A 22,206-nucleotide genomic window follows, 5' to 3' on the forward strand; every position below is an offset into this window, starting at 1 on the left:
TCAAGGATAGGTAAATATTAAGCTGTTGGGATTTTCTTTTCGTTTTGTATTTCTTTCAACATTGAATGAGATAATTCAAATCGAGGACTTGGATGCCTTTAGCTTCAAACACCTATACCAGTAATGTACATCCAATTACAGTATAATTGTCTCAGACATCCACGTCCTCGGGTGTCAGAGGTTACGCGCTAAGAGAGAACGTAAAAGAGCGTAACCTTGGAATTCTGAGGAGGAGACATGGAAGGACTAGGTAGTATATGTATCCTAATTTTCTAACAAGCTTATGGAGCACTCTGAAACCAAAGATATAATCAAACCTCATGTATATACATGCACGAGTGTGTCTTATTGGATTATATTGATCACTTAACGGGGGAATGAGTCATCGCGTCGCCATCACTTTTTTTCTAGGGGAAACAAAGAATCGTGTTTCCCTATAGCAAGGGCTAGATCTACTTAAGTCCGTGCTGCAACCATCGACATTCAGTAACCACGTGCGAATTTATGTTGGGAAACATCAACTGGACGTTGTTTGTTAATAAGGAACTCACGGGAAAGATATCAAAGTGTTTTAAATGATTTATTATCTTATATACACTCATATTGTGAAAACATAATAAGTATGAAGTAATGTGAATTTTACCTATCTACATACAAACACAATGATCAGGTATGAATTAAGTGACGTTAACCTTAGCTATCTACATACAAACACAATGATCAGGTATGAATTAAGTGACGTAACCTTACCTAACTACATATAAATTCGTTATAACAAATTCTACGGAAAATATTTCGTTTCACTTATCAATGTCATAAGAAAATGAAAGATCGTTGTAAAAAACAAACATGGAATATTTAATAATATCACAATTAACTGATTAAGCTACAAATACACTCACACATGTTACATAGGTCAGAGAACAGGGCTGTTTTTGGCTCGCACTCTACGTATCGATTTTGATTATGTCACAGTCCTGCCGTGTGTGTTATGGGCACACAGTACGATATTGATCGTTCTCTGAGAGGCCAAGGTTTCTCGTATATAGTAATATTTATCTCCGGAATGTAATGTCCTGTAATGACGACGAAACAGTTATTTGAACAAATTTCACGTGTTTCGTTTGTCATGTCCACATTACGTTTTGGTTGCCCCTATTTTGGTTGGGTAGAAGCTGGTGAGTCTGGTGTTTAGTGATCGATGGTTGATATCGATCCGTGTAGAACACAGTACACAACACTGGCTACAGTGGATACAACACGAAACAAAACATGATCAGCGTCGATATTAACATGGCCGGATGCTCCCAATAAACATGTCCCGAACGTTGTCCATTCGTCGTGTCCATCAATTTGTCGAAAAAGAAGCAGTCTTTTTGTGCTATTGTACTGACTTTGTACGACCTACTTTTACAGAAGTCACTGCCGTTCGTATACAGCTGATTAACTCTCGAGCCTTTCAGAATGGCCGACCCGCAGGCTCCGTACCAGGCGTCACAGAATTCCTCACACACCTTCAAGTATCCCCATATATAAAACATGTTCTGGTAGGGAGCACATATATAACACATTAAGTAATTGGTGTACTGTTGACAGGCCGGTGACGCCCCGGGGAGACTCTTTACCTGCTCAAATGTCTCCGCGATCTCCTCTTGCATGCAGCAACTGTTCTCTTTGAACCAGGTACAGTTCTTCAGGTTTGGCTGAGGCTCTGGTGCACGGTTGTTGAAGAAAGAACAGAACTCCGTCACCTCTGTAGCCGAGCCTTCGGACAGAACAATGGCAAAGGCAAAGAACGTCGCTAAATAATAACCGAACATCCTGTCTTTCTTCAGGTCACCATCGGGTACGGCGCACCAAACCCTCAGCCTCAGCAGTCTCATGGAACCAGCAGCACGGTAGGTCGATATTACAGAATCGTCATACAAGTACAATCTTGCGGAAATTAGTCCCACAAAAATCTGTTGTAATTTGGAGTCAAAGCCCATATAATCATTACATATCAGCAAGTACATTAAAAATGCGTCGTTAAATTGGTATCGCCCTACACAAGAGATAAGTACGATTCAATATCGAGGACAGCGTTTCGTTTGTGTATCATGCTTTGCTTTGGTGAACCCGCCGTATCATAATTTCGAAAACTTACGCCAAAATACTCAAGTTTTCGCGCCATTTAAATGCATACTTTCGATGTATTTTCACTTTAAGCAGGAGATTTCCAAAGTTTTTCTGTAGATTTTATTAAACCAGCAGGCAAACAATGCATGCTCACGATAATTTAAAACATTTGATTCTCTGCCGATAAGTGCATGATTGAACAAAGAAACCTTTGCAAACGAAATGAACACAAACTTAAACTCTCGTAGTAATGTTCATGTTTTAGTGTAGTAATATACTACATCTCACTTAGACATGTGTTCAGTGTAGTAATATACTACATCTCACTTAGACATGTGTTCAGTGTAATAATATACTACATCTCACTTAGACATGTGTTCGGTGTAGTAATATACTACATCTCACTTAGACATGTGTTCAGTGTAGGAATATACTACATCTCACTTAGACATGTTTTCAGTGTAGTAATATACTACATCTCACTTAGACATGTGTTCAGTGTAGTAATATCCCTTCATCCGTGTAGAAAGGAGTGGGCATTTCCCCTGTTTGGCCGCATCCTTTGGCCCTAAAGTTCTACCAACTGAATTCATATAAACGTCATTGACATGCAGTACAGTAGTAGACTTTTATATATTCACCTCTATGTCTATATGAGGCCCTGTCCCAATGTCTCAGTAAGGGCCCAGAGCACACCAATAATTATACTGTTTCTACTGTTCTGGTTAACATTACATGTATGGATAAGCTGGTTGAGGACCTGAAAAAAAGGACCTGAGAAATTGTTACAGCTACATTTGAATCTAAGCTAAGGTGTTTAGAGTAATGATACACGTTTTAGGAGTTTTAGGATGCCAAGGTCAACATCATGAATATGCACAAAGTGGGTCTATGACTGCGAAAAACTTTGAAACTAGTAAATGGCGTGTGTTTTTGGAGGAAATGGAGATAATTTCTGCGGAACGAAAATGCATATGACGTGAATATAGGCGGTTTTTAAAAGACAAATTGTCCATCTTTCCAACACTACTAAGCATATGTTTGTACATCAACTAGAGATGTGGTTTTTGACGCAAGAAAGTTAGACTGGGTCGATTTTTCGACATCGAGAGCTTTCCTCCCTTCTCGTTTATTATCATCAGCGGGGTGGCATTTTTACCGAATACAGATCTTAAACCCTTAAACGTATATGATTATTCTAAACACCTTAGCTTAGGTCCAAATATAGCTGTTACAAATTATCAGGTCCCTGTGGTTAAAGAATGTGTACATATATCTGAACGTTTCTACATCCACCATATTTAACTGGTACCGCAGCTGGACATCAGCTTTAATCGGATAACCTCGGCTCAAACGGGACATTACGTAAAAAATGTTTATAAATATATATCTCGGTATTTGAAAATGTCGGAAAAAAATAATCGAATGTCAGATATATTACACAAATGGTATAACTATTTTGAAATGTTCCGCGAGTATGTATGTTGGATTGCTGAATTGCTGAATTGGTGATGTGGCATCGTTGAAAGCTAGTTCAAGCTTGTGGTGATGCATCGTTGTTGTTTCACTCACTCGGGACTTACTTTTCCGGTTGCACACTTATTAATGTCTTAATACTAATGTGATTTAAAATTTTAAAACAATTCCACTCGTTTGTTCCCATCACGTGTTAATAAAAAGGGTTGAGCCCTTGCATTGTAAAGTTTGCATTTAAATAAACCACAATCGCTATATATTTAGAATTGAGTCAATTGATGTTTAGTATGGTATACTGGAATGAATTGATCCACTCTTAATACCAAAATGATGGGTTGAATTTCCTCGGGTAATTTCTCCAGCACTTGTTTAGTCTTTCATTGAAGCAGTTTAAGCTCGGTGCTGATACCACTTCCTCTGGCAATGAGTTCCATGGTATAATAGTACGATTGCTGAAGAAGTTTCTTGTGATGTGTTTTTTGTAGGCCTTTTAAACAGCTTCTTGGAGTGCCTCCTTGTAGATCTGTATTTACAGTGTTGGAATAGTTTATCCTTATCAAGTTTGTCGATGTTATTAAGGATTCTGTACACTTTGACTATGTCTGCTCTCTCCCTCCTGTATTCCAGGGTTGGTAGACCGAGTATTCTTAAACGTTCAGCGTATGATTTGTCAGTTAATGTTGGTACTCTTTTCGTTGCTCTTCGCTGGACTTTTTCGATTGTAATTTTGTCCTTGGTATTCAGGGGTGACCATATCGTTGAAGCGTATTCGAGGTGGGTCCGTATAAGTGCTTTTTAGAGTGTTACAAATATGGTTGGGCTCATATATTTAAAACTTCTAAATACTATTCCTGCAGTTTGGTTTGCTTTACTGGCTGCTTTTTGGACGTGCATGGAAAAATTGAGTTTTTCGTCGATGTGAACTCCCAGATATTTTTCACTATTCACCTTTGTGATTTCGATGGTGTCTCCGTATTGCGTTAGCGTGTAGTTGGATGACTTTGTTTTTTGTCCAATTTCTATATGCATGCATTTGTCCACATTCAGCTTTATTATTCAATTTTCTGTCCATTGGCACATTCTGTCGATACACTGTTACAGTCTAGCTCTATTTTCTGGGGTTGAATTGTTAGCTGATATTTTAGTGTCATCTGCGAACAGTTTTGTATTACACTCCAGTACATCTGGCATGTCATTGATATATATCAAGAACCTAACTGGCCCGAGTACACTCCCTTGTGGGACCCCGCTTAGTACTGGCAGACTCTTTGAGGGAGTTCCATTGATTATGACTTGTTGTGATAGGCCTGTCAAGAATGCTCTAATCCAGTTTAAGATTTGTCCTTTGATCCCACATTTTCCCAGTTTGTAGATTAGGAGCCTATGACCAACTTTGTTAAAAGCTTTGCTAAAATCCAGGTAGATTACGTCAACGTTTTTCCCCTCGTCGTGTCTTGTTCCATTCTTCCAGGATTTCTAATAGTTGAGTGGTGCATGCTTTTCCTGGACGGAAGCCATGTTGGCGTTTGGTAAATATTTCATTTCCTTCCAAGTAAGCCATTACTTCGTTACGGATTTTTTTTTGTAGAATTTTGTATGGAACCGAGGTAAGACTAATAGGGGGATGGTTTCCTGGGTTTGTTTTGGTACCCTTTTTAAATATCGGAGCAACGTTCGCTTCTTTCAAATCTTTCGGCAATGCACCCTCATCTATTGACTTTTTTTAATATGATTTGTAGTGGTTTGGCTATTGTATCACATGTTTCGACAATGAATTTTGGGTGTAGGTTGTCGGGTCCAGGAGCTTTGTTGGGGTTAGTTGATCTTATGTCCGTAATAACTTTTTCATGCGTCAGTTCTTTGAATTCCGGTAAATTTTCGTGGGTTCTCTCCCTTAGTTCTGGTGGCTCGCGGTTGTCATCATGAACAAATACACTGGAGAAGAATTCATTCAGTACATTTGCAGTGTCTCTACTTTTTTCTGTCAGTTCTCCGTTGTTCTTAACTACTCGTTGTACAGTTGTCTTGGTTTTGGTTTCATTCCCGACATGTTTCCAGAAGAGTTTTGGGTTAGTCTTGATTTTCTCAGACAGATCTTTTTCGTAGTTATAGGTTGATTTTCTTGATAACATGATTATCATGTTTCTCAACGAGTTCGAAAATACGATAAATGTATGTAATGCATATACATATAAATTATTTATAGATAGTGAAATGTGTTATTTGTAGCACGTACAAATGTGGAGTATGAAAAAAATCAACCCACGAGTTTAATATACTATATTGGTACTGTATCGAGGACTATTCTATTTACTGCGTCAATGTATTTTGCTAAGACATGGTCTTCCGTGAAATGATAGTCCATCTCCCGCTGGAAAAACAAATTGAGAAAATATAACCCGTCACAACAGAGATCACTGTGTGTTCACGACACCGGATATTGCTGCTAGGCAGGCGGTGATCACACGAAGTGGACTGCAGTTGAAGATGGTTTTTTTCTATATTTTCCTTACTTCAGAGGCTGTTATGTACTTGAGTCTTTTTGGGCCAATACCTCACATTTTCAGCGTTTACTTAAACCATAGAAAACGTTCATGTATGGGTCAATATTTCTTCCAGACTTACAAACACGTCGTCTGGTATCGGCGAAAATGTTCGAGTGATAACTATCAATCACATGTCTGTTACATGGCTCCGCCTGCGTAGTACGAAGTTAACGAACCCATGTAACATATGATTTTAATCAGATTGGTGTATGAATTAACATTTTTAGTACTTCCCTCCACATTGTCATATCTTACTGCCTACAACTAAATAAAGATGTATCTAGATTACACACATCCATCGTGTCAGTGAAAGCATCGTATTTAATGAAATATCGTCGAACTGTACGGCAACTTGACTGTTTGTTTTTAGATTACTGTACGGCATCATGCTAATTGCAAGTCGCCGTACAATGCTATGAAATTATGTCAGCATATTACTCATAATTTACAACGAGTTCGAAAATACGATAAATGTATCTATGTAATGCATATACATATTCATTAGTTATAGGTAGTTTAATTTGATCGAAAAAAAACCACTGCAAATTTTAATTCAGACACGCGATAAGTATCACTCGTGAGTTTTCGCCGATACCAGGCGGCGTATTTGCAAGTCTAGAAGAAATGTTGACCCTTATAGGAATGTTCCTTGTTGTTTAAGCCATTGCTTAAAATGTGAGGAATTGATCAAAAAAAGTCCCAAGAACATACAAGCCTCTGAAGTAAGAAAATTATAAAAAAAAACTCACCTGCAACAGAATCCCACTTCGTGTGATCACCGCCTGCATGGTAGCAATCCGGTGTCGTTAACAAACAGTGGAGATACAGTGACAAAACGTCACGGATATTATGACGTCACAATTTACAATGCTCATTTCTCTTTCACATTAAACTCTGCTCGCTCTCACATGATTGGCGGCTCAGTTTGAAAATTAAATTAAATTAAATTAATTATTCGGGTGATTGTAGAGCCATATCTTTTTCTGCACTTTTCGAGGCCAATCATCTGTCGGCGGATGACTGGCCCGTTGTTTACTGGCACACTGTCATGTTTAAAATTCTTCAGCCTCACGGCAGCTTTGTCCTCAAGACAGATATTTCAAATTTTCAAAGAACGCCACCCCATGCAGTGCTGTTATATATAATTCTCAAGTCCCTGTATTTAATAAGTTACAGCTCAGTGTGTTAACTTTAAGTAATGTTGCATCATCGTTAAATTAGTTACGATAAGCAAAAGGACGGATCAAATAGATAAGATCAGTTATCTCAACAGGCTCGTTAAAATCCTGATATTTTGTCCGCTTGTTGGACTCTATTTTGACATTTGCGCATGCGCACATTATTGTAAACAGACCACGTTTTGTCAACACTAGCAGCTGCACTTGGACAGCCAAGACTATACAGGTAATTATGGTCCCAGTTTCAGTATATGAGGACCATTTGAATAGGAACATGACTATCAGTATATGTGGCGTTCCGTTGACATAGTGTCACAAGAATCAGTATCTATCTCCAGAATTATTTCCCTGGTTGGAAATGCAGTTCACTATTGTAATTATATAAGATCATATATGGCACATGCGCGTGAATAATATTACGGCATGTGAAAACAGTTTGTCGTTACTAACTAAGAGTATGTAAGCGTAATTGCGTTGTCAGTGCGTCTGTCCTTACTCGTAGTTAACTTGTGTACAAAAGAGCCCATGCATGAACCCGTGTGATAGATTAATCATACAGGTAATATATCAGATATATAGCAGCACCAAGTTGTGCCCCAGATTATATTTGGTGGTCACTGGTTAAGGTTAAATGGTCACCCTTAACCACTGTTACGGTGGGGGATATATCTATATCATCTTCGCTAGCCAATGGTTGATCCGGTACGATCTACCTACTCTCAGTAGTTAGTAGGTAGATCGTACCGGATCAACCCTTGGCTAGCGAAGATGATATCTATATAGGCCTACACTCGCTTTGTTTTACTTAACTTTAGTTGACAATTTGAGAGTATACTTTCATTATCAAGCCACTCATATCCTGGACTGTCTATGCTATCATGATCCTACACTAATACATCCTGGTCTGAACATTTCATTTACATGCACCTATAGTAAATGTATCAAATAACATCGTCATGACTCTTTATCACAAAGGATAATTTTATGTCAACTTCCTGTAAATTGTGATTACCTGAATAAATATTGTTATTATTACCTCTTGCAGTAAGTTTATCAAATAATGTGAAAGTCTGAATCGGTAGGCAATATTAAACTTAAATCATAGTTTTATGTCAACTTCCTAGTATCACCTGTAAACATTTTCCATGACACAATTTCTTGTCAGAGATGCAGTCCGAGTTCCTTATCCGGTACGGCAAAATGCCAGATACTCCTACCCCTCCATCCACATGGGTGTGGCAGTTCATCAACATCATCATGACAGTGTTCTTCTGTTTGGCAGCCTTTGTCAATGTATGTGCTTATGTATTGAAGTTAATTTTATGTTATTTAAGGTACTTTTCAAAATGACTGTCTAACAAATTTTCTGATTGTGATTAACTTTCTCATTGTAATCTTACCTTTGAATGGCCCCTTCCTTTCAATACTATTACTGGTTCTGCTAATAAACAACATCGATGAATTACCACAAATAAAATGTTCTTATATTGAGGTTTTATTTGATACACTAGCTATTAAATGTTCTGTTAACCGAGTAAAAGCAGATGTATTTCCTTAAAACTGGACTCTTCTTTGCTTTTGCAGTTGAATGACGATGATTGGTTTGTTTGGGTGGTGAGTATGTTATTTTCAAAGTGAATATTTCTATCAAAATAATAAACAAATAAATATCAATATGGTAGTACAATTTGTTGTAACTGAAAATGCCTGACTAATTATTATTTTTTAAAACAAGTAGAATTTTGTGCTATTGAATGTAATTTTTATTGATATAAGGATTGGTCCTTGTATTCAGACAGTTAACCTGGACATGTCCTGATTTTTATTAAATCTTTATATCAAAAGTTTTATTATATACCTTGTATTTCAGCCAGGATATGCTGTACCTGGGCTCCTCAGTCTAACAGTTGCCATCAAGCCAAGTATTGCAAGTAAGGGCAATGTATTAGTCTTATTAATCTGTTTCTTTATCAATTAATATTGTCATTGATGGGATTTTGATGCCAATAGTCTTTGAGTAACTTACCCCAAACACATTGTGATGTTGGCAAATATACAATGTATATATATGTACCTGTAGAATGGGTCAGCTAACCATGGTAGAGGGCATTTTCAAAACATATCGCAAGATTGGTGGGATTCCATTACAATGATATATAGGAAGTTATTATCCGAGAGGCAATGCATGACAAATGTACAGACAAAAGGAAAACATAATTGTACCATCCCATTCTTGTTTAAAGAAACCATCTTATCTAACAAATAGTTTATAAAACTGAAAGAGACATCTTTCAATATTGTTCTATGTACTTCATGTATCATAAGGAAATGATAAGAAATCATTTGAAAACTAATGTGATTATATGCCTACATACTGAAAAGCCTGTGAGTCCTAGCACATCCTTTCTACACATTAAAACTAGTGGTTAGTTTGTGTTATAAGACTCTTTCATGCCCAGGTGTGTTTTATAGGGAAATTCCACTGGAGGGGTTTTAAATTTGGTAAAACCTGAAGCTTTTTGCCAAAAGAGTAAAATGCTTTACTCTCTCCTGTGCCTATGTAGTATACACTGTGATAATCTGTTGTAGATACTATAGTGTGGGGCAGTGTTGTGGTGGTCCACTTTACCCTGTCCTGTACCTATGTATATACACTGTGATAATCTGTTGTAGATACTACAGTGTGGGGCAGTGTTGTGGTGGTCCACTTTACCCTGTCCTGTACCTATGTAAATACACTGTGATAATCTGTTGTAGATACTACAGTGTGGGGCAGTGTTGTGGTGGTCCACTTTACCCTGTCCTGTACCTATGTAGTATACACTGTGATAATCTGTTGTAGATACTACAGTGTGGGGCAGTGTTGTGGTGGTCCACTTTACCCTGTCCTGTACCTATGTAGTATACACTGTGATAATCTGTTGTAGATACTACAGTGTGGGGCAGTGTTGTGGTGGTCCACTTTACCCTGTCCTGTACCTATGTAGTATACACTGTGATAATCTGTTGTAGATACTACAGTGTGGGGCAGTGTTGTGGTGGTCCACTTTACCCTGTCCTGTACCTATGTAGTATACACTGTGATAATCTGTTGTAGATACTACAGTGTGGGGCAGTGTTGTGGTGGTCCACTTTACCCTGTCCTGTACCTATGTAGTATACACTGTGATAATCTGTTGTAGATACTACAGTGTGGGGCAGTGTTGTGGTGGTCCACTTTACCCTGTCCTGTACCTATGTAGTATACACTGTGATAATCTGTTGTAGATACTACAGTGTGGGGCAGTGTTGTGGTGGTCCACTTTACCCTGTCCTGTACCTATGTAGTATACACTGTGATAATCTGTTGTAGATACTACAGTGTGGGGCAGTGTTGTGGTGGTCCACTTTACCCTGTCCTGTACCTATGTAGTATACACTGTGATAATCTGTTGTAGATACTACAGTGTGGGGCAGTGTTGTGGTGGTCCACTTTACCCTGTCCTGTACCTATGTAGTATACACTGTGATAATCTGTTGTAGATACTACAGTGTGGGGCAGTGTTGTGGTGGTCCACTTTACCCTGTCCTGTACCTATGTAGTATACACTGTGATAATCTGTTGTAGATACTACAGTGTGGGGCAGTGTTGTGGTGGTCCACTTTACCCTGTCCTGTACCTATGTAGTATACACTGTGATAATCTGTTGTAGATACTACAGTGTGGGGCAGTGTTGTGGTGGTCCACTTTACCCTGTCCTGTACCTATGTAGTATACACTGTGATAATCTGTTGTAGATACTACAGTGTGGGGCAGTGTTGTGGTGGTCCACTTTACCCTGTCCTGTACCTATGTAGTATACACTGTGATAATCTGTTGTAGATACTACAGTGTGGGGCAGTGTTGTGGTGGTCCACTTTACCCTGTCCTGTACCTATGTAGTATACACTGTGATAATCTGTTGTAGATACTACAGTGTGGGGCAGTGTTGTGGTGGTCCACTTTACCCTGTCCTGTACCTATGTAGTATACACTGTGATAATCTGTTGTAGATACTACAGTGTGGGGCAGTGTTGTGGTGGTCCACTTTACCCTGTCCTGTACCTATGTAGTATACACTGTGATAATCTGTTGTAGATACTACAGTGTGGGGCAGTGTTGTGGTGGTCCACTTTACCCTGTCCTGTACCTATGTAGTATACACTGTGATAATCTGTTGTAGATACTACAGTGTGGGGCAGTGTTGTGGTGGTCCACTTTACCCTGTCCTGTACCTATGTAGTATACACTGTGATAATCTGTTGTAGATACTACAGTGTGGGGCAGTGTTGTGGTGGTCCACTTTACCCTGTCCTGTACCTATGTAGTATACACTGTGATAATCTGTTGTAGATACTACAGTGTGGGGCAGTGTTGTGGTGGTCCACTTTACCCTGTCCTGTACCTATGTAGTATACACTGTGATAATCTGTTGTAGATACTACAGTGTGGGGCAGTGTTGTGGTGGTCCACTTTACCCTGTCCTGTACCTATGTAGTATACACTGTGATAATCTGTTGTAGATACTACAGTGTGGGGCAGTGTTGTGGTGGTCCACTTTACCCTGTCCTGTACCTATGTAGTATACACTGTGATAATCTGTTGTAGATACTACAGTGTGGGGCAGTGTTGTGGTGGTCCACTTTACCCTGTCCTGTACCTATGTAGTATACACTGTGATAATCTGTTGTAGATACTACAGTGTGGGGCAGTGTTGTGGTGGTCCACTTTACCCTGTCCTGTACCTATGTAGTATACACTGTGATAATCTGTTGTAGATACTACAGTGTGGGGCAGTGTTGTGGTGGTCCACTTTACCCTGTCCTGTACCTATGTAGTATACACTGTGATAATCTGTTGTAGATACTACAGTGTGGGGCAGTGTTGTGGTGGTCCACTTTACCCTGTCCTGTACCTATGTAGTATACACTGTGATAATCTGTTGTAGATACTACAGTGTGGGGCAGTGTTGTGGTGGTCCACTTTACCCTGTCCTGTACCTATGTAGTATACACTGTGATAATCTGTTGTAGATACTACAGTGTGGGGCAGTGTTGTGGTGGTCCACTTTACCCTGTCCTGTACCTATGTAGTATACACTGTGATAATCTGTTGTAGATACTACAGTGTGGGGCAGTGTTGTGGTGGTCCACTTTACCCTGTCCTGTACCTATGTAGTATACACTGTGATAATCTGTTGTAGATACTACAGTGTGGGGCAGTGTTGTGGTGGTCCACTTTACCCTGTCCTGTACCTATGTAGTATACACTGTGATAATCTGTTGTAGATACTACAGTGTGGGGCAGTGTTGTGGTGGTCCACTTTACCCTGTCCTGTACCTATGTAGTATACACTGTGATAATCTGTTGTAGATACTACAGTGTGGGGCAGTGTTGTGGTGGTCCACTTTACCCTGTCCTGTACCTATGTAGTATACACTGTGATAATCTGTTGTAGATACTACAGTGTGGGGCAGTGTTGTGGTGGTCCACTTTACCCTGTCCTGTACCTATGTAGTATACACTGTGATAATCTGTTGTAGATACTACAGTGTGGGGCAGTGTTGTGGTGGTCCACTTTACCCTGTCCTGTACCTATGTAGTATACACTGTGATAATCTGTTGTAGATACTACAGTGTGGGGCAGTGTTGTGGTGGTCCACTTTACCCTGTCCTGTACCTATGTAGTATACACTGTGATAATCTGTTGTAGATACTACAGTGTGGGGCAGTGTTGTGGTGGTCCACTTTACCCTGTCCTGTACCTATGTAGTATACACTGTGATAATCTGTTGTAGATACTACAGTGTGGGGCAGTGTTGTGGTGGTCCACTTTACCCTGTCCTGTACCTATGTAGTATACACTGTGATAATCTGTTGTAGATACTACAGTGTGGGGCAGTGTTGTGGTGGTCCACTTTACCCTGTCCTGTACCTATGTAGTATACACTGTGATAATCTGTTGTAGATACTACAGTGTGGGGCAGTGTTGTGGTGGTCCACTTTACCCTGTCCTGTACCTATGTAGTATACACTGTGATAATCTGTTGTAGATACTACAGTGTGGGGCAGTGTTGTGGTGGTCCACTTTACCCTGTCCTGTACCTATGTAGTATACACTGTGATAATCTGTTGTAGATACTACAGTGTGGGGCAGTGTTGTGGTGGTCCACTTTACCCTGTCCTGTACCTATGTAGTATACACTGTGATAATCTGTTGTAGATACTACAGTGTGGGGCAGTGTTGTGGTGGTCCACTTTACCCTGTCCTGTACCTATGTAGTATACACTGTGATAATCTGTTGTAGATACTACAGTGTGGGGCAGTGTTGTGGTGGTCCACTTTACCCTGTCCTGTACCTATGTAGTATACACTGTGATAATCTGTTGTAGATACTACAGTGTGGGGCAGTGTTGTGGTGGTCCACTTTACCCTGTCCTGTACCTATGTAGTATACACTGTGATAATCTGTTGTAGATACTACAGTGTGGGGCAGTGTTGTGGTGGTCCACTTTACCCTGTCCTGTACCTATGTAGTATACACTGTGATAATCTGTTGTAGATACTACAGTGTGGGGCAGTGTTGTGGTGGTCCACTTTACCCTGTCCTGTACCTATGTAGTATACACTGTGATAATCTGTTGTAGATACTACAGTGTGGGGCAGTGTTGTGGTGGTCCACTTTACCCTGTCCTGTACCTATGTAGTATACACTGTGATAATCTGTTGTAGATACTACAGTGTGGGGCAGTGTTGTGGTGGTCCACTTTACCCTGTCCTGTACCTATGTAGTATACACTGTGATAATCTGTTGTAGATACTACAGTGTGGGGCAGTGTTGTGGTGGTCCACTTTACCCTGTCCTGTACCTATGTAGTATACACTGTGATAATCTGTTGTAGATACTACAGTGTGGGGCAGTGTTGTGGTGGTCCACTTTACCCTGTCCTGTACCTATGTAGTATACACTGTGATAATCTGTTGTAGATACTACAGTGTGGGGCAGTGTTGTGGTGGTCCACTTTACCCTGTCCTGTACCTATGTAGTATACACTGTGATAATCTGTTGTAGATACTACAGTGTGGGGCAGTGTTGTGGTGGTCCACTTTACCCTGTCCTGTACCTATGTAGTATACACTGTGATAATCTGTTGTAGATACTACAGTGTGGGGCAGTGTTGTGGTGGTCCACTTTACCCTGTCCTGTACCTATGTAGTATACACTGTGATAATCTGTTGTAGATACTACAGTGTGGGGCAGTGTTGTGGTGGTCCACTTTACCCTGTCCTGTACCTATGTAGTATACACTGTGATAATCTGTTGTAGATACTACAGTGTGGGGCAGTGTTGTGGTGGTCCACTTTACCCTGTCCTGTGCCTATGTAGTATACATTGTGATAATCTGTTGTAGATACTACATTGTGGGTCAGTGTTGTGGTGGTCCACTTTACCCTGTCCTTTACCTATGTAAATACACTGTGATAATCTGTTGTAGATACTACAGCGTGGGGCAGTGTTGTGGGGGTCCACTTTACCCTGTCCTGTACCTATCTAGTATACACTGTGATAATCTGTTGTAGATACTACAGTGACGGGCAGTGTTGTGGTGGTACACTTTACCCTGTCCTGTGCCTATGTATATACACTGTGATAATCTGTTGTAGATACTACAGTGTGGGCCAGTGTTGTGGTGGTCCACTTTACCCTGTCCTGTACCTATGTAGTACATGTATGCACTGTGTTAATCTGTTGTAGATACTACAGTGTGGGTCAGTGGTGTGGTGGTCCACTTTAGACTGTCCTGTACCTATGTAGTATACACTGTAATAATCTGTTGTAGATACTACAGTGACGGGCAGTGTTGTGGTGGTACACTTTACCCTGTCCTGTGCCTATGTATATACACTGTGATAATCTGTTGTAGATACTACAGTGTGGGACAGTGTTGTGGTGGTCCACTTTACCCTGTCCTTTACCTATGTAAATACACTGTGATAATCTGTTGTAGATACTACAGCGTGGGGCAGTGTTGTGGGGGTCCACTTTACCCTGTCCTGTACCTATGTAGTATGCGTTGTGATAATCTGTTGTAGATACTACAGCGTGGGGCAGTGTTGTGGGGGTCCACTTTACCCTGTCCTGTACCTATCTAGTATACACTGTGATAATCTGTTGTAGATACTACAGTGTGGGACAGTGTTGTGGTGGTCCACTTTACCCTGTCCTGTACCTATGTAGGATACGTTGTGATAATCTGTTGTAGATACTACAGTGACGGGAAGTGTTGTGGTGGTCCACTTTACCCTGTCCTGTACCTATGTAGTACATGTATGCACTGTGATAATCTGTTGTAGATACTACAGTGTGGGGCAGTGTTGTGGTGGTCCACTTTACCCTGTCCTGTACCTATGTAGTATACGTTGTGATAATCTGTTGTAGATACTACAGTGTGGGGCAGTGTTGCTGTGATTGATTTCACCCTGTCCTGTGCCTATGCTATATATGCTGTGGTGATTGCACTGGAGGCACTGGGACACCAGGTAGCTAACCCACTACAGCATGAGGAGGGCAGGTAACAAAATATGACAGTCACTTTGCTTTTACAGATCATTGATTGGACCAAACTTTTGATACATCATATAACTTCATTGTGGAAATATAGGGCTACATATTCCGGTTGAAACGGTACAGGTTCGCAGAAATATTCCACGATAAACGAACTCACTTGGACTGCTCTATAAGCAGAGTTAAAAATGCGCAGTTTCGGAGAATAAATAACAATGATTCAAAAATATTATGCCCTTCTTTCACGCGTCCACTGAATTACATAATGTATTTCAAAAACAACATGTGGCTTGACATTGTTTTAATTAAAATCAATAAATATCCTATTGAGAAACTGATTCAATTGGACTTTGGAAACAAGATTTGTACATGTACTTAAATGATTTAAGTTACAACACTTTTAAATGAAACTTAATTTATGTCTCCCATTTCCTTGACAGAGAGATGGGTGGAGTGTTTATAATTATCTTCTGGCTGGGCATAGCTAGGTTCACCAATATTGGCAGGTAAGCTCTCTGTCTGTAGTTATCAACATATAAATCAGATTGATTCACCAAGCAGTTTTGTGAGGTTTTTCAAGTGACCTATTCCAATCACTTGCCGTCCGTCGTGCATAAACTTTTTACATTATCAACTTCTTCTCAAGAACCAGTGGATGGAATTTTTCAAACTTGGTCAAAATCATCCTTGGTAGATGAGGCTACCAAATTGTAAAATTGGGATTCCTACCCCAACCCTAGGGGCCAGGGCGGGTCCCAAAAGGGAAAATTAACCAATATTTCAAAAATCTTCTTCTCCAGACTCAGAGGTATTACAGTCATTTTCTCTGCATGGATGGAAAGATCATCAGGGGCTTTATTTAAATTGTAAATTACAGGAACCTCAAGCTATCCGTTCTCCCTTGGGGAGGAGGTTAAGTTTACTATAGTTTATATAGGGAAACAACACTTTTGGGTATATTTTGACAATTTTCTGTTTGAAATTATTCTTACTTGGTGAGAATTATCCTTGAAGGAAGATGGTTTTAAATTGTAAAATTGGAATTCCTGCCACAACCCTAGGGCCCAGGGCAGGGCCCAAAAGGGAAAATTAGCCAATATTTCAAAAATCTTCTTCTCCAGACTCAGAGGTATTACAGTAATTTTCTCTGCATGGATGGAAAGATTAATTTTCTCTGCATGGATGGAAAGATCATCAGGGGCTTAATTTAAATTGTAAATTTCAGGACCCCCGAGCTATCCATTCTCCCTTGGGGAGGGGGTAAAGTTTACTATAGTTTATATAGGGAAACAACACTTTTGGGTATATTTTGACAATTTTCTGTTGGAAATTATTTTTGCTTAGTGAGAATTGTCCTTGGAGGAGGAAGATGGGTAAAATTGGAATTCCTGCCACAACCTTAGGGGCCAGGGCCAGGGCGGGTCCAAAAGGGAAATTTAGCCAATATTTCAAAAATCTTCTTCTCCAGACTCAGAGGTATTACAGTCATTTTCTCTGCATGGATGGAAAGATCATCAGGGGCTTTATTTAAATTGTAAATTTCAGGAACCCCGAGCTATCCGTTCTCCCTTGGGGAGGGGGTAAAGTTTACTATAGTTTATATAGGGAAACAACACTTTTGGGTATATTTTGACAATTTTCTGTTGGAAATTATTTTTAATTATTGAGAATTATCCTTGGAGGAAGATAGTTTTAAATTGTAAAATTGGAATTCCTACCCCAACCCTAGGGGCCAGGGCGGGGCCCAAAAGGGAAAATTAACCAATATTTCAAAAATCTTCTTCTCCAGACTCGGAGGTATTACAGTCATTTTCTCTGCATGGATGGAAAGATCATCACGGGCTTTATTTAAATTGTAAATTTCAGGACCCCCGAGCTATCCGTTCTCCCTTGGGGAGGGGATAATGTTTACTATAGTTTATATAGGGAAACAACACTTTTGGGTATATTTTGACAATTTTCTTTTGGAAATTATTTTTACTTGGTCAGAATCATCTTGTGTGGATGACTGTATCACATTGTTAACATGGAATTCCTGCTAAAGGGTTGGTAAACAGTTCTGATTAAGAATAAACCTAGGCCTGCTAAAGGGTTGGTAAACAGTTCTGGTTATCCACTAGCGGGGAACAACCTGGACGTTATTGCATTGGTCAGTCTTCTAATTATGGTTTCAAGTAACAATGCCTTGTGACGTCATGTGGTATTTTGACGTCATGTGGTATTTTGACGTCCTAGTTCATAGTAACTGTTTTCCTGTTAGGTAACAGGAATAATGTATTCCGAAGAGAAATGTATGGTTTTCTAGATACAACATCTTGACATTGTGAGAGAGGAAAAAATCACCTAAGCCGTGATGGTTGATTATCATGTTAACCTCTCGTTAGTTAAATTTCAAATTGTAAATGATACTCGGTAAACCATGTGTCTTCAAAAAAAATGAAAATTAACACACAACAATAAGATAAACATTATAACAAACCACCTCTCCTAGGGGAACCTCTTTTTACTATGCCTTGATCTGTCAGGAGACTGACTCGTTAAACTATACATATTTGAAGTATAATTTCTATCCTCTAGGCCTGGGACCAGTGTTACAAACAAGAACCTGATGAACGCCCTGTTGCTGATGACCATCACGCTGACGCTCCTACCCCTGTTGACTTGGTCACTGTGTTTTGTCAGTGACTGGCACACAAAGCTGGCACACTGTAACAATATGTTCAAACAGTGACATTCTCTCCAGAAGCTGTGTTCTACACTGAGCATGTGGTCACAATTAAAGTTGTTGTCGCGTGACCAAAATGTTCCATTCCACTGACAGCTATAATCCTGTCGACCAGCCTCTACAGGACCAGTGTCTGACATAAGCATGTAATTCTGTATACCACCAGTATTTAGTCACAGACTCGCACTTTGTGTGAAATTATCATGAAGTCATTGGATTACTAGGATGTGCAATAGATTGTGTATAAACATTGAGGTTTGTAATGTTCCCATATAAAAGTGTTACTAAGTTATCACCTGATGCCATGTATTTATTAATAAAATTCAGTATAAATGTATTCAGTTATGTCTTATATTGGTTTATACTTCCATGGTATAACAAGCAATTCTTTATTTACCAAACTGTACACCTATCTCAGGATATAGGTCACTGTGACATATTTCTTGTACTCTGCACCTCAACAGCGAAGACGTACATGCATACCAAATCTGCAGTACAAATAAAAGCACTACTAAGTTTGTTCAAATAAATGACCTTCACCCATATTCAAGGTCACAGGGGTCAAATATGTTGAAATCTCTAAATATTTTCTTCTGTAAAACCGGAAGGTCCAAAGTGATGATATTTGGTCAGAAGGATGTTGGGATGAAGGGCTACCAAGATTGTTCAAACAAATGACCTTCACTCATATTCAAGGTCAAAGGAGTCGATTGTCTTAAAAACTTTTTAACAACTTCTTCTGTATAACCAAAAGGTCAAGGGTGATGATATTTGGCCAGAAATATGTTTGCATTCTGGGAAGAAGGGCTATGTTTGATTTTTAAGGTCACAGGTCAAATGTGTTTTAATCTTTTAACAGGTTTTTCTGAATGACTTGAAGTCAAGACACCGATATCTTGCCTGTAGCTTTATTTTAGTCCACTTTTAAGGTTACAATTCTGTTTTGTCAATTGTTCCTATAAGCAGTCAGGTGTGATACTGCACAGAAAATTCCCTTTCACAGTCTGCAGTTTGGATGCTAGTGGAGATAGCTAGCCTTTTATCCTAGCGTGCTACTGGCCAAATATCAACATCCTGGGCATTTTGGTTATTCAGAAGAAGTTGTTTAAAGGTTTATTTTGGAAAATTGTTTAGAAGTGAACTTGAATATGAGTGAATGTCATTCATTTGATCAACTTGGTAGCACTTCATCCAAGTATGCTTCTGGCCAAATATTATCACCCTGGGCCTTCTGGCTGTTCAAAAAAAGTTGTTAAAAGATTTTGAACATATTTGATCCTTGTGACCTTGAAAAAAATCAAGGTTATTCATTTGAACAAACTTAGTAGCCCTTCATCCTAGCATGCTACTGGACAAATATCAGCATCCTGGGCCTTTTGGTTATTCAGAAGAAGCTCTTTGAAGATTTTAAGAAATCGGACCTCAGTGACCTTGAAAGTTAGTCAAGGTCATTCATTTGAACAGAAGTGGTAGCCCTTCATCCCGGTTTGCTGCACGCTCAATATCAGTATCTGGGGCCTTTTGGTTATTGAAAAGAAGTCTTTTGTAGATTTTGACACATTTGACCCCTATGACCTTGAAAGTGGGCCAAGATCATTCTTTTGAACAAACTTGGAAGTGCTTCATCCCAACATGCTACAGGCCCAATATCAGTACCCTGGGCCTTTTGATTATTGAGAAGAAATTGTTTGAAGATTACATTATAACTCTGTGACCTTGAAAGCTGGTTAAGTTCATTCATTTTAACAAACTTGGTAGCCCTTCATCTCAGCATGCTACTGGTCAAATATTATAACCCTGGGCCTTCTGGCTGTTCAAAAAAAGTTGTAAAAAGGTTTTGAACATATTTGAGCCTTGTGACCTTGAAAAAAAATCAAGGTTATTCATTTGAACAAACTTAGTTTCCCTTCATCTCAGCATGCTACTGGCCAAATATCATCACCCTGGGCCTTTTGGTTATAAAGAAGTCGTTTAAAGATTTTGAACATATTTGACCCCTGTGACCTGAAATATAAGTCAAGGTCATCCATTTAAACAAACCTGGTAGCCCTTCATCCTAGTCTGCTACTGACTAAATATCAACATCCTGGGCATTTTGGTTATTTAGAAGAAGTCATTTAAAGATTTTTAACATGTTTGATCCCTGTGACCTGAAATATAAGTCAAGGTCATTCATTTAAACAAACTTGGTAGCCCTTCATTCCAGCATGATACTGACCAAATATCACCACACTGGTCAATTTGCTTATTCATCAGAAGCTGTTTTAAGATTTTTTAAGACAATTGACCCCTGGGACCTTGACAATTAGTGAAGGTCATTTATTTGAACAAACTTGGTAGCCCTTCATCCCAGTTTGCTTCTGGCAAAATATCATCACCCTAGGTCTTTTGGTTATCAGGGGCGTAACAAACAGGTTTTCAATGTGTAAGCCCAATGATGAAGTGTGCTGCTGAAGGCAACACCCCGAAGCGAGAGGATGGGGAGGGTATGGGAGGGGGTCTGGGGGGTCTCCCCCATGAGAATTTTGTTTTCTAGAACGCCTGAGACGCATTCTCCCGTGTTCTGGCGTCAGTTTCAATGGCCATTTTAAAGCAAGAAAATATCGTTTTCCCCTATTATTTTACAAATATTTTGCTTTTTGGGTACGTAGGGATTGGTACTCATCTACGCCAATTCTGTTATGGAGTTCGGTAACATTAATATTATTCCACGGAAAAGAAAAATCTAAAATCATGTGGATTTTGGGATAGTTGTTGTAAGAGTGCGACGTTTTTCCTCGTGACAGTGACTCCGTTTGCACAGGGATATGAGACTAGTATCACAAGCTAGCACTAGGAATAGTTTAACATTATGTACATAAGAACCGATATACTGGTCAATGTGTAAAATATAAGCCATGGTTGATGACCATTCAATATGTATTTTGTATTAATAAAGGGGATAAAAATCAAAGGAACAGTTTTTTATTTCACGGTGGGCGGGGGTCTAGTGAGTACTATGTGTATACCAATAATTTGCATAGCTAGACTCGCACTGACACGGTTACCATGTCGAATGATTGAAGCCAGGCTACCAACCATATTGTTCCCTTTATATGTATAAAAGCGGTAAAAAAATAAGAAACACTTTATTTCACGGGGAAAATTAGAGTTAGTGTTTGGGTACACCGATAATTAGCAAGGCTAGAGTTTCACTGGCGCGGCTACCACGCCGATTGAATATGCTACCCTCAGTTCTACATTTGCTACATAGGTTGTTACGCGCCTGGTTATTAAGAAGAAGTTGAAAATATTGACGTGGCTTCACGTCATAAGCTCACTTGGCCCTTTGGGCCAGGTGAGCTAAAAACAATAAGAACATGATTGGTCTTTCAAAATCAAATTTAATTAGTAGGGCACTGGCAGTACGTAAAATGTACTGAGCACATATTAATGTTTAATACAGACCAGTTTATAAGACACCCAACATATCACAGGGCTTCAGCATAGGGTAGCATATCTACTACATCACACATACACACTCTGGGTTCACACAGAGATCCTACAACATAGCTTACACAAGGCTCTTTACCCACAT

General features: G+C 39.6%; 2 protein-coding genes across 4 annotated transcripts; one reads left to right on the plus strand and one right to left on the minus strand.

The window, feature by feature from the left end:
* Window positions 1-574: 574 nt before the first annotated feature.
* On the minus strand, window positions 575-1,992 carry LOC110447358. Its single transcript, XM_021492982.1, has one exon. The coding sequence runs from the start codon at window positions 1,986-1,988 to the stop codon at window positions 1,245-1,247; it is 744 nt and encodes a 247-aa protein (XP_021348657.1). The 5' UTR covers window positions 1,989-1,992; the 3' UTR covers window positions 575-1,244.
* A 3,041-nt stretch (window positions 1,993-5,033) lies between these two features.
* Window positions 5,034-18,970, plus strand: LOC110447359. Of its 3 annotated transcripts, none has more exons than XM_021492983.1 (7): window positions 5,034-5,123; window positions 8,484-8,611; window positions 8,903-8,932; window positions 9,189-9,249; window positions 15,779-15,911; window positions 16,345-16,410; window positions 18,482-18,970. In XM_021492983.1, the coding sequence occupies exons 1-7, from the start codon at window positions 5,111-5,113 to the stop codon at window positions 18,633-18,635; spliced, it is 585 nt and encodes a 194-aa protein (XP_021348658.1). In that variant the 5' UTR covers window positions 5,034-5,110; the 3' UTR covers window positions 18,636-18,970. The 3 variants fall into 3 exon arrangements, with proteins under 3 accessions (XP_021348658.1, XP_021348659.1, XP_021348660.1); XM_021492984.1 differs by lacking the exon at window positions 5,034-5,123 and adding an exon at window positions 7,441-7,544; XM_021492985.1 differs by lacking the exon at window positions 5,034-5,123 and adding an exon at window positions 7,796-7,877.
* The last annotated feature ends 3,236 nt before the right edge of the window (window positions 18,971-22,206 follow it).

The sequence above is a fragment of the Mizuhopecten yessoensis genome, unplaced genomic scaffold, assembly GCF_002113885.1.
Source record: "Mizuhopecten yessoensis strain PY_sf001 unplaced genomic scaffold, ASM211388v2 scaffold3339, whole genome shotgun sequence".
NCBI lineage: Eukaryota > Metazoa > Mollusca > Bivalvia > Pectinida > Pectinidae > Mizuhopecten > Mizuhopecten yessoensis.

Coding starts and splice junctions, on each gene's coding strand:
- LOC110447359 (XM_021492983.1), top strand. Junction 8,612..8,902: donor GTTTGGCAGCCTTTGTCAAT/GTATGTGCTTAT, acceptor TTGCTTTTGCAG/TTGAATGACGATGATTGGTT. Junction 8,933..9,188: donor ATGATTGGTTTGTTTGGGTG/GTGAGTATGTTA, acceptor CTTGTATTTCAG/CCAGGATATGCTGTACCTGG.
- LOC110447358 (XM_021492982.1), bottom strand. CDS start 1,988: ATGGGCTTTGACTCCAAATTACAACAGATTTTTGTGGGACTAATTTCC.